Below are 11,845 nucleotides of genomic sequence, written 5' to 3'. Positions count from 1 at the left end.
CCTTCAGTGACCATGAATTTTTTTTATAGATTGAAAATAGGATGTCTATACCCAAACTGGACTTCTGACGCAGTTGATTCCAGCTGAGGATCTGGCTTGACATCCTTTCTGTATTTATTAGTGACTCTCATCTGCTAGGCTCCAGAGTTACCAGCTCTCTGTAACAGGAAAGCCATGCACATCTAGGAGGTGAAGGAGTAAAAACAGCAATTATGAACTAGTGTTACTTGTCATTCAACAAGGTGTTTGGCTGTGATCAGTCATGGTGTTGAGTGAAATCTCAGTGCTCAGCTGTCTTCAGCGACTTTTGTCTAGAAAAGCTTTTCCTGTGGTTAGCTTGATCAGTGCAGATTGAATAACAGTGTAATTTGTCTCCCAGTTAAAGATCTTCCAAGTCATCCTTTATACACTATCTACAAAGACAGAGAAACAGCAGACAAATGTAAGGAAAAGCTGTTCACTTTAAAGTTATGAAGAAAAATGTTTTCCAAGTGTCAGCCTCTAAAGAGCACCCCTTAGCATTAGAAACCACAAAATAAAAATCAATTACAAGACATCATTGCACTTGCTTGGGCAGTATCCTCCTTCTAACAAACTTCCCCCTCAGCTTTGCTGCAGAGGCCATGGGCTGCTGGAAGCAAGAGAAAAGCAACACCTGGACTTTTCCCACCCTGATCCTCTGCCTCTATGGATTCTTCTACATGATGAAACCATCAGAACCTTTCCTAACACCCTATCTAACAGGACCAGATAAAAACCTGACCATAGATGAGGTATGGTTTTACTCTGCCTTTTCTTTTATATGGAGCAGCAAAAATAAAACAGTAAAACTTTAAACAAAGTTTTTAAACAAAGACAAAACCAAAAAAAAGCACAAGTGTAATCAGCTTTGGCAGATTACAATTGGCAGCAGATGGCATAAATAAAAGATCCATTTAATGGATTTAAGATCCATTTGCCTGCTCAATGGTCACATGCTGCTTCAGTGTGGTTATATATTTTATGAATTCCTGCAGAGCAAAAACTACCCTCTACAAAGCCATTTAAAATAGATGAACTTCCTTTCCCCAAGAATAACACCACAGAGATTTCCTCTTCTCTTCTAGGTCACCAACCAGATTTTCCCAGTTTGGACATACTCCTACCTTGCAGTCCTTTTCCCAGTCTTCCTGATTACAGACTACGTGCGCTACAAGCCCGTCCTCCTCCTCCAGGGCATCAGCTTCATCGTCACGTGGCTCTTGCTCCTCTTCGCACAGGGGTTGATGGCCATGCAGGTGGTGGAATTCTTCTACGGGATGGTGACAGCCACCGAGGTCGCCTATTACGCCTACATCTACAGTGTCGTCAGCACCGATCACTATCAGAGAGTGACGAGCTATTGCAGAAGTATCACCCTTGTTGCAGCCACTGTTGCCGCCGTGCTGGGACAGCTGCTGGTTTCCTTGGCAGATGTATCCTACTTTCACCTTAATGCCATTACTTTGGCTTCCGTGTCCCTGGCATTCGTGTGTTCGTTTTTCCTCCCAATGCCTCAGAAGAGTATGTTCTTCCACAGGAAAGATGTCTCGGAAGCTCTCCCAGGACCAGATAAAGTTGTGGCTACAGTCAGCTCCGACGGGCCATCGAGCTGCCAAGAGGACAAGGGCTCCGTGTCTGCCGACAGGGGACCAACACCTGAACAGCAGGCTGACAATGCCAAGCCCCAGAATCACGTGCTCAGAGTACTGGTGCAGCTGAGCAAGGACCTGAGGGATTGCTACAGCTCTAGGAAACTTCTCTACTGGTCCCTGTGGTGGGCTCTGGCTACGGCAGGCTTTAACCAGGTTCTGAATTACATCCAAGTGCTGTGGGACTTCAGAGCCCCCTCTCACAGCTCTGCAGTGTACAATGGGGCTGTTGAAGCAATAGCAACTTTCCTGAGTAAGTTAGTGTCTATGCATCGATCACAAAGCCAGTCTCTAAAGTTTTACTTTAGAATACTTTTACAGTGTCATTCCATTGCAGACGCTCCAGGAAGCCAGTGTATGCATTGCGCATTCAAGACCTAGTTTTTTGATATACAAAACAGTCCAAATGCGAGCTATGCTATTTTTCTTTAGGACTGGGATACCCAACTTTGTTCTACCAGTATGCAGAGAGTGTACAAGTCACACAGACTTTACATCCAGCTGCTAAATCCATTCAGAGGCACCCGTGTTTCTTTGGATGAAGTTGTTGTGGGTTTTTTTTCCCCAAACAAGTATCACACAGTTCCCATAACAATGGTATCAGCTTACACAGATGAGAGAAGTTTTTCGTAAATATTTTACACAAAAAGAACATAATCCTCTTATTAAGATCTTTTTCTAGTGAAAAACTCTTGTGCAGCAGGACGGAAAGAAGAATTTTAGTCATTCCAAGATACAGAGTTTTGCAGAAAAAGACCTTATTGAATTCATTACGCTACTGACGTTAACCATTACGCTTTTGCAACGGAAGCCGATGCCCACACCACAAGCAAAGTAATGTTATCGAAAGGTAACATCAAAAGATACCACCCTGACTTGGCAGTGTTTCACACATTCATGTTGTGCTGCTGTAGAAAACTTGCACAAGACATTGGGGTGTGATCCACCAGAGGAAATAAACACATCTACGTCATACCTGGTCATTCAGGTTACCCGTACAAGCATTAAGGAGAAACAGATACTTGTAAGATTAAAATTTATTCTCGTCTTGAGGTAGGCAACTAAATAGACCAATTGAATCACAAATTAGAAGCACTTAACTCCTGTAGTGTCTACTCCTGATGAATTCCTCTCTCTCATGGAATTGCCTATTTCTCAATGTAGAGGTGTAGAAGTTTTAAAATTGTATGAGTCCCCTAAGATGGATAGTCAGATGGCTTACCTTTGCAACAGATGCGTCTTTGTAACAGGCCCACCAAAAGCAAACAGTGCCTATCCTTTCTCATTTCCCTGAATATATCTGATACCTCACAAAACTCCCTTTTTTGACATCTTAGCCACTTTATGAGCCGTACAGAGCTAAACTGTTAAGCTAGAAGGTTTACTAACTTCTTCCAACTAGAACCTGGAAGAATTGTTCTTCTTGAGCTCCAGACCGTGTTCCTCATTCTCCCCCTAGAGATACATGCTGGGTACAGCGAAATAATGAATCCTTCTACGTAACAGTTTATCCTGTGAAGTGGAATAAAACATTAAGAAAGGAATGGCAGAGTCTTGATTTATGCATTTGTCTAAAAATGACCAGTCACCTGCATGACTTCAGAAGTTATTAGAAATGCTTTCAAAACACTTCAGAACTACTCTGCTTCATTATACAGCATTGCCTTTCAGTATGTGAGGGTGGCAAGACTTGGTGATATAGGCTATAGAACAGATACATTTACATGTTTTTTGCTCTTTTTCTAGGCTCGGTAACATCTTTCGTAGTACAATATATGAAAATTAACTGGGACCTTTTTGGAGAACTGGCGTTAGGGATCTTCTCTGCAATAGATGCTGGTTCTCTGTTTCTCATGCACTTCACTACCAACATCTGGGCATGTTACGCCGGCTATCTCATTTTCAAAGCATGCTATATGCTCCTCATAACAATAGCAACGTAAGTATAAAACCTTACAGTGCTGCCATTATGCACAGAATACTGACCGTACTTTAAGTTTGCTTTGGGCATCCCTCCATTTACTCAGAGGTAGCTGATCTAATGCTAGACATAAGTGTTTAGGTAAAGACAAGGACACTTAAATGTCTAGTTATGTTGGTTTTGTTCTTCTAAACAACGATAAAAGAAAAATTATCAAAAGGACATTGAACATTTACCTAGGCAGAAATTAAACAAGGTACAAACTCTCTGTATTACTAAAGGCAATGGTAACAGCAAAACATATAAGCTGTTTTCCTCCTTCCTGGCATGGAAGATGCAAAGTGAATAATAGGGACAAGCATGCTTTGACAACCATCCTTTAAGATCCCCTTATGTCTAGACCACCTTGCTGATACCCTTTTTAGCATGCTATGAACTGCATGAATGCAAGAAAAGATTTGGCATAGAGTGTTCCCCAACATAACTTTATACATATAATCCTTAATGATATTATGATGTAAAGAAGGAATAAAAGAGAACATTGGACATACAAACTCAGACAAGATCTCTTAGGAGACCAAGCTATTCTGTTGTCAGAAATAGAAAAATAGAAATAATATAAATAACAAAGATAGTACATAATCTGTGTAATAAATATAAAACATTTGTATTACTCCAGTTATTTTATTGATTGGAATGTCTTTAAACATACCACACTATTTCATTAACAAAAATACCAGATGCATTTTTATGTCAAAACCCAAAATTATTCAGATACCATTAAAAAAAAAACTGTGAAAACTATAATGCATGACAAGATTATGCCTATCTTGAATGAAGCCAAGTGAATCCTCTATTTTCATTTTGGTGGATTGTTAGTACATTATAGTGGATCACACCTGGACTATTTCAACGTATTCTACCAAAAAAAAAAGTAAGAGCTTGCACAAAAAACCTCTGCTAAAAATCAATGAAAGGAGTACTGCAGGAATAACACCCTTTTGTTCAGCTGGAAAGTTTGGAGATAAATATTGCAAGGAAAGATGTTCTGATTATCATCAAAAAAGATATTGCAAAGAAAATCTACAGGCTCTTGACAGGAATAAACAGTATTCTACCTCCACTGTCAAGCCACAAATCAAAATGTGATTCACATCATCACAGAAAAGTTGGTTAGAAGATACCCATAGTGACCTTCTAGTCTAAGCTCCCAGCCAGGGCAGAACTCCTGCCAATGCCAGATGAGGTCATGGTTTTGTCTGGCCAGGTCTTGGAAAGCCTCCAACCGTGGAGACTTTACAACCTATCTGGCACAGTCTGTGAAGGTAGAGAAGGAACAAAGGGGAAGATTAAAGAGATCTGATATTCCACTAGATAAAGCAGATCACCTGATAACATGGTTTGGAAAAGCAACACAGACAAGTACAAAAACATCAAAATACACTATGGTAGTCAAGACGTTTCTTTTAGAGAAAGCAAGGAAGCAAACAAACAAATGAAACACCATTTATTCCGTCCTTGATATATCATCTGCATGAATCGTTTCTCTTCATCAACTAAATGGAGAGCAACAGCTTTCCACCCAGTGTGAAGTAACTGACCTGCCAGTCTCACATTAGGTTCCAGATTGCAGTCAATCTGAGCATGGAACGCTATGCCTTGATGTTTGGATTCAACAACTTCGTTGCACTGGTGATTCAGACCATTCTTACAGTAGTTGTCGTGGACTCAAGAGGCCTGGGACTGGACATAGTGACTCAGGTAAGTGCTATTAACTTACTTCCTATTTACTGCTTAACCAATTCATCTTCAAAAATTTACCAAGCAAGAAATTGCTATGCCAAAGGACAATTTAGTTCCATCTTTCTTCTATAGAAATCTAGGCATCTTGCTCTTCCCTTTTGTCAGCCATCATTCTTCCCTTTTGCCTTTTAGTGCGACATTTAGGATTACAGATGCTAGTCTTTACTTTTTAAAGACAGATACACCAGAACATAAATAATCAGGCCCTGCTATCTGACCAGCTTTTGCTAATTAGTAGGACACTGAATAACATCCTCTCTGCTCAAAAATTCAGGCTGGTTTCTCAGATGCAGAATCAACATGACCACATGTTGTTAGGGGAGTTCAAGACTGTGAGACACAGGCTGGATTATTGGAGTTATTTCAGGTCACGTGAAAAGGACACCTGCTTTCTAATTCCAGCTCAGGAGCAAGCCTGGTCTGTATCTTACCGTGAATAATAGAGTTTTCTGCCCACAGTTTGGGCACTTAATTTGGGGTGGAATATCCTACCTTACAACAGCATCCCTAACTTCAGTCTGCCCAATTCCACTCATGTTGGAATCAACTGAAATGTACTGACTTCTGCATTTTCTCAGTTGGGATCTCAGCTGGGGCAGCTTCCTACTCCCACAGATTTGAAGACGACTAAAGCTATTCAGATATTCTGCACAGAGAAGGCAAAAGTTACTTTAAAAGATTAAAGATTGAATTAAACACTAAAAATTAAAACTTTAAAATTAAGGACAGGAATATGTAGGACTTCATAAAAAGCCTTGCCACTGTTGCTGGAAATATTGATAGAAAGTCACGGCATATTTACTGAAGCCAGTGTGATGACAGCACTGAAATGTGCAAGTAAGAGCAAAAAAGGACCAACTCGGACTCTTCGCTTACATTATTCATGACTATGTGGATAATGAAGCTACTTCTGCATTTTGCAATAGGAAAAAATCCTGCTCCTCTCCCTCCCTCCTCTGATGTTTATCAAGAGGCATAAGGATTGGAAGCAAGGGGCAGTTCTTCATTCCTCAAAGATCTGCTGTTTGCTGGAAAAGCTAAGATTTTGCTTAATCACAAAGCAAAAACGTGAACATAGAGAAACTGTGCCAGAACACAGGTAAACAAAATAACAGAGTGTCTGTCATCTCCAGAAGAAGCAGTGTTTCCCTAATGTGTTTTTCATTAATTCTTTTGCCTTTTTCTCTCCCCCTCCCAGTTTTTAATTTATGGCAGCTACTTTGCAGTCATAGCTGGGATTTTCTTGATCAGAAGCATTTGTATGCTTGCCTCAAGCAAATGCAAAAGGAAAATAGCAAGATCTTGCAAAGAGCATCTGAACCACGCTGAACACGAATCGAAAGAGCAGATTGTAACTGGCTATACAACATGGCTGTAGGAGTCAGGCAGACAGGCTCACGTGGCCAGGCCCTCGTTGGAGAAGAGCTCCTACTGCAGCATGCAGGGAACAGCAGTGCAAGATGAATGTACAACACAGCCCTGAAAAGCTACGCTGAATCATTACAGCACTTCATTACAACATATGCCAGCTAAGAGATCACGATAATGGCACTGTGCCAAGAAGAAAATATAAGTTGCTTTAGATTCTTATTTACTTGCCTATAAACAGCTTAACAGCAGTAATTTATACACAAGAACAGAGCAACCACCTTGGCATCCCACCGTGCACGATGGCAAAGATCAGAGTTCACCCTGCCTTGCTTGTTCGAGCTCTGTATACGGTGTTGGCAAGCTGCTTCCATGCACGTTTGCTCATGCGTGTGGGTGAGGGGTCTATCCCCCCTTGGCACATACCTTGTTCTGAACCAAGGAAGAAGGGATTGTGTTTGCATCATTATATTCTTTCCTACCTAACTACAGGCGATTCGGTGACAGACTCCTCCCTTCTAATTTAAAAGTCCACGTCAGAAGAGGGCCTTTTGCACACAACAGTGCAGAAAAGCAGGGTTTGCACAACCTACCTGAGAAGGCTCACTAAAACACCGCTAAGCCACAATTGCTGCTTGGCCCACATTTGAAAGCTGCAACCTAAACACTGTACCAAGTCCATAGCAATCTCAGCCCAGAAGGGAAAAACTTCAGAGTCAAACCAAAATGAAAGAGCCCCACTCCTTTCGTTGTGCTTCCAGTAAAATTAAATTCAGGACTGAGTGTCTTCCTGTTTCAATGGGAAAAGAAAAAAATATCAAAGGGATTGAGTAGTATGGACTAAAACCGGAGAAGTACATTGTGGAGAAATTTGGCTGATTCCACACAGGAAAATTCCAGATTAACACAAATATCCAAGAAGATTTATAACTGAAATGAAAAGCTAGCATCATGTGTGCTTTTGAGTGCCAAATGAGGGATGTCCACTGATCTTGGCCAAGGATTTGGCAGGGTCAGCATCTCAGAATTTATCAAGAAGCCTCAAGTCCTACAGCTAATTTAGTCCAGCACAAAGGACAGTTAGTCCAGGAGAAGAAAAAAGAGAGTTTGCATAGTGAATGCCTAATTTAATATAAATTATATCCATATGTTAATGTTATTTCTGTACTGCTGTTTGCTTCTAGCTTCCAATACCTACATCTAACTAATAAAAATAGAAAATACTTAGCATTTACAGAATAATATTTTTCCTGGAGAGACACAAGGTATCATTTGTACAGACATAAATGCTTTTCATACAATTGTCAAACTGCAACTAGACAAACTGCCCAGAGGAGAGAAGCAATTTGTTTCAAGTCACAAGAAGAATTGGTAGGATTTGACCAAATGAACCCAGCTAATTTTCTAGGCTTTTTGTTTAGTATTGTGCATTGTGTGGACATTCTGTGTTGTCAACTGGCTCTATGCAGAACAGCTTAACCAATGCAGTTGTAAAAGTAGATGTACTTAGTTTCCACTAAGCAGTAAGTATCTTTTATTACTGCAGAACTGAGGGCATGATATTCCTGCCTGAAGAAACGGGGACAAAGTCCAGTAGAGCAAGGACTGTTTTGTTTTACTTTTCCTTGTGAGTAGGAATCTTTTTTTGAGGCATTTAAAGAACTAGGTGCCAGGCCTGGACTAGAAGCTAACTAGAGTTTGTGTTTAAATGAAAAAGTGGAACTTGGTATTTCCAGCTCCACAGTCTCAAACTGCCTTTGGTACCAAAAGTTAACAAATATTTCTCTCCATGTAGTATCTGACAAAAGGAAAGGAATCGGCAGCATGTGAAACTTTTTGCTATTATTAAAAAAATAACGGCAGTAGTAAGCTGCAGGAAAGCAGCTAGAAAAACTGGTAGAAATAACCATAAAAATGCTTTTGTTCTGAACTGGTCAGAGCTGACTGCCTTCTGTGTATATGGGATGCCACTAAGGAGCAAAGGAACCAAGCAGACACAACATAATTTGGTTTGCAGCTGTAGAGAATACTATCTTCAGGAAACAGATAAGACTTAAAAAAAAAAATCTATTCCTATTCTCTCAAATTTCTAAAAGAAAGATTCTGAGGTTGGGAGTTGGGGGGAGCATTTGGGGGGAGAGCATTTGGGGTGGGGGGGGAGGGGGAGGAAGAGGGCAGCTCTTTGGAGTGTTAGAAAGGACATGACACATTGGAGGCGGAAACAACAAGAGAAAGGTAAGGCCTTACATTACCCTGGGTTTTCAGCTGCAAAGCGGTATTAACCCAGCAATCAGTTAGAGATTTCATCCAAAACAGTAAGATGCTCACATCTACCTGTGTGTTCATGTACATACACACACAGTCTTTGGAGAGGAGATAGTTGAGGCTTGGCAGGTGTCATGGTTTAACCCCAGCCGGCAACTCAGCACCACCCAGCCGCTCGCTCACTCCCCCCCAGTGGGATTGGGGAGAGAATCGGAAGGGTAGAAGTGAGAAAACTCGTGGGTTGAGCTAAAGACAGTTTCACAAGCAAAGCAAAAGCCACACACACAAGCAAAGCAAAACAAGGAATTCATTCACTACTTCCCACCTCCAGGAAAGCAGGGCTCCATCACGCGTAACGGTTACTTGGGAAGACAAACGCCATCACTCCGAACGGCCCCCCCCTTCCTTCTTCTTCCCCCAGCTTTATGTGCTGAGCATGACATCATATGGCATGGGATATCCCTTGGGTCAGGTGGGGTCAGCTGTCCCAGCCGCGTCCCCTCCCAACTCCTTGTGCACCCCCAGCCTGCTCGCTGGTGGGGTGGGGTGAGGAGCAGAAAAGGCCTTGACTCTGTGTAAGCCCTGCTCAGCAGTAACAAAACCATCCCTGTTTTATCAACCCTTGTCTTCAGCACAAATCCAAAACGTAGCCCCTTACTAGCTACCATGAAGAAAATTAACTCTATCCCAGCCAAAACCAGCACAGCAGGTTATGAGCAGAGCTGGAACCACAGGCTCTCTAGTTCTGCAGGAAAAGGAAGCTCTGAACTCATCCACCTCTTCTTGCAGCTTTTAGTATTAAGTGCTTACCTTTCTCCCAGCATGCTGAAGGATTCCACACAAATGAAAATCCAGAGCTGAGCAAATCGCTCCCCATAGCTACAACCCCCTCTAAAGACAATACTAACTACCCTTTGAAACATTAGTGGTTTGGCACACAAGTCTTCCATGAAGATAGTCCAGCAAGCTGATAAGGCTGGTTCTGGCCAACAAGGCAGTGAACAAATTGTATCTTTGTATTCAAAGCAAGCAGGTATTAAACCAAGCACTGGGTGGATTACCAGCAAATGCTAGTCAGCAGCCACCTTTCAGCAGGCTAGTAGACCTGCCCAGCAGCATCTTCCCCATGGTTCTTTTCCTTTCTCAGAAGCTATTGGTAAAGAGAATGAAACACAGAGGCAGAGGCAAGCCTTGCTTCTCTGAACACTTGCCTGCCTGGTTGCACTACACACCTGAAGCAGTGTGAGAAGTTTCCATACCTGTAGAAAAAGACCAGGCTCTGTCCAGCTCACAAAGCAGCTCTGGGTAGCACGTGGGGCCCCTCCTGCCAGGGCCACAGCATTTGCTCCTGCTGTCAACACACATCCCACCACAGGCTTCAGGGTCAACTCCCTCCTCTGATGAACCTTGGAAGACATACGGAGTCCAGTCTAAAAAAATTGGGTAAAGAAAAGCAAAACAGCAGCATTTCTCTGAAGCAGTTCTGTTTTTATTTTTTAGCTTAGAAGCTAGATTTAGAAGCTTCTTATCTTCTTGTCCATTTGCCCCAGATTGGTCCTTGTATAGAATTAATTCCCAGCCAACTAATAGTACGTGATATTCAGTGTCCTACCTGCCCGCACCCCTAGCAAAGCCAGGGCAGTCAGCAGAGATCCCGTGAGCCCGAAGGCCACTGCGCTGTGCGCAGGGGAGGGTCAGTGTCAGCCCAAACTGTAAAACGGGTGCTGTGTCTTATCCATGAATCAGAGACCAGCGCTTTTAAAAGTATTTATTAACACAAAAATGCAATCAAGTGATTGCTTTCCTGCCATGTCAGTTTTTAGTAATCTTTAGCTACTGCGAGTCTTAAAGCTTTATCTTAAAATTAGAACTCAGTTTGCTGACAAAACCTGTAGAGGAAGCTTCCCCTGCAATCTTCATGGACAAGTTCTGCAAGCAAGAAGAGCTGTGATGAATTATTATTATTATTATTTAGATTCTATTAACATTTTATCAAGTTTAGAAAGAACTTTTAGGAAACAAAAAGACACAGAAATTTCTTACTACCTCCAATCCTAAAGGGTGGTTTCTGACTTCTACAAGACAGAAAGTCATCTTAGGAGGAAACTGCACACGAATCCACAGCAAATGCACCACAGCCACAGCTTTGACAGGTAATTTATTACCTTTGGAAGTGTGCTGGCCACTCACTTGCTCAGTGCATTTGGAAAGGATGCAAGATTTATGCTGATATCATTGATCAGTCCACGGTTTAATATATTTTTATTTTGGAAAGATAACAGATATCAAAGGATTTTAAAACAGATATAAAGAGTTAAGGATAATACAGGCTATTTTTTATATATAGATACAATGATTTGTAAGGGTAAGATGATAGTCAGAGGCAATCATTTGAAATCAAGTTTCAAGGTTAAGGTTGGTTTTTGTAACCTTCCTCGGAGGTCACGGAAATACTGCCTTAATAACATACTATTTATGCTAAGTTTTAATAAATATAATCTCACAGTACAAGGAGAAGAACTTTTGATAAAGCGCCTGCTATAAAATGGCATTCAACAATTTAAAAGAAATAGCTTGTAACAGCTTGATTAAACATTAGTCAGTGCTTTGCTTTCATTCTGTTATGGTTTCAAAACATTCTTGTTTCACTTGTTTTCCAGGAACAGTGGAATTGACTTTCTAAAGCAAAACTAGTAAGATAAGCTTTAAAACCCCAGATCTCTTTAGACTTCTTTTTGCTGCCATCTACAGTGAAACAAGTCCAATTCTTTTCCTTTTGATCACTTTCAAAAGTGAAGTCAAGATTCCTCTTTACTAA

General features: G+C 41.3%; 1 protein-coding gene across 1 annotated transcript; it reads left to right on the top strand.

The window, feature by feature from the left end:
• Positions 1-608: 608 nt before the first annotated feature.
• On the top strand, positions 609-7,994 carry LOC142085572 (thiamine transporter 2-like). The gene is made up of 5 exons (XM_075157628.1): positions 609-773; positions 1,107-1,923; positions 3,417-3,609; positions 5,211-5,352; positions 6,593-7,994. The coding sequence occupies exons 1-5, from the start codon at positions 624-626 to the stop codon at positions 6,770-6,772; spliced, it is 1,482 nt and encodes a 493-aa protein (XP_075013729.1). The 5' UTR covers positions 609-623; the 3' UTR covers positions 6,773-7,994.
• Positions 7,995-11,845: the final 3,851 nt, after the last annotated feature.

The sequence above is a fragment of the Calonectris borealis genome, chromosome 9 (assembly GCF_964195595.1).
Source record: "Calonectris borealis chromosome 9, bCalBor7.hap1.2, whole genome shotgun sequence".
Classification (NCBI taxonomy): domain Eukaryota; kingdom Metazoa; phylum Chordata; class Aves; order Procellariiformes; family Procellariidae; genus Calonectris; species Calonectris borealis.
The sequence above is the reverse complement of the archived record's forward strand: the minus strand, read 5'-3'. Positions and strand labels throughout refer to the sequence as shown.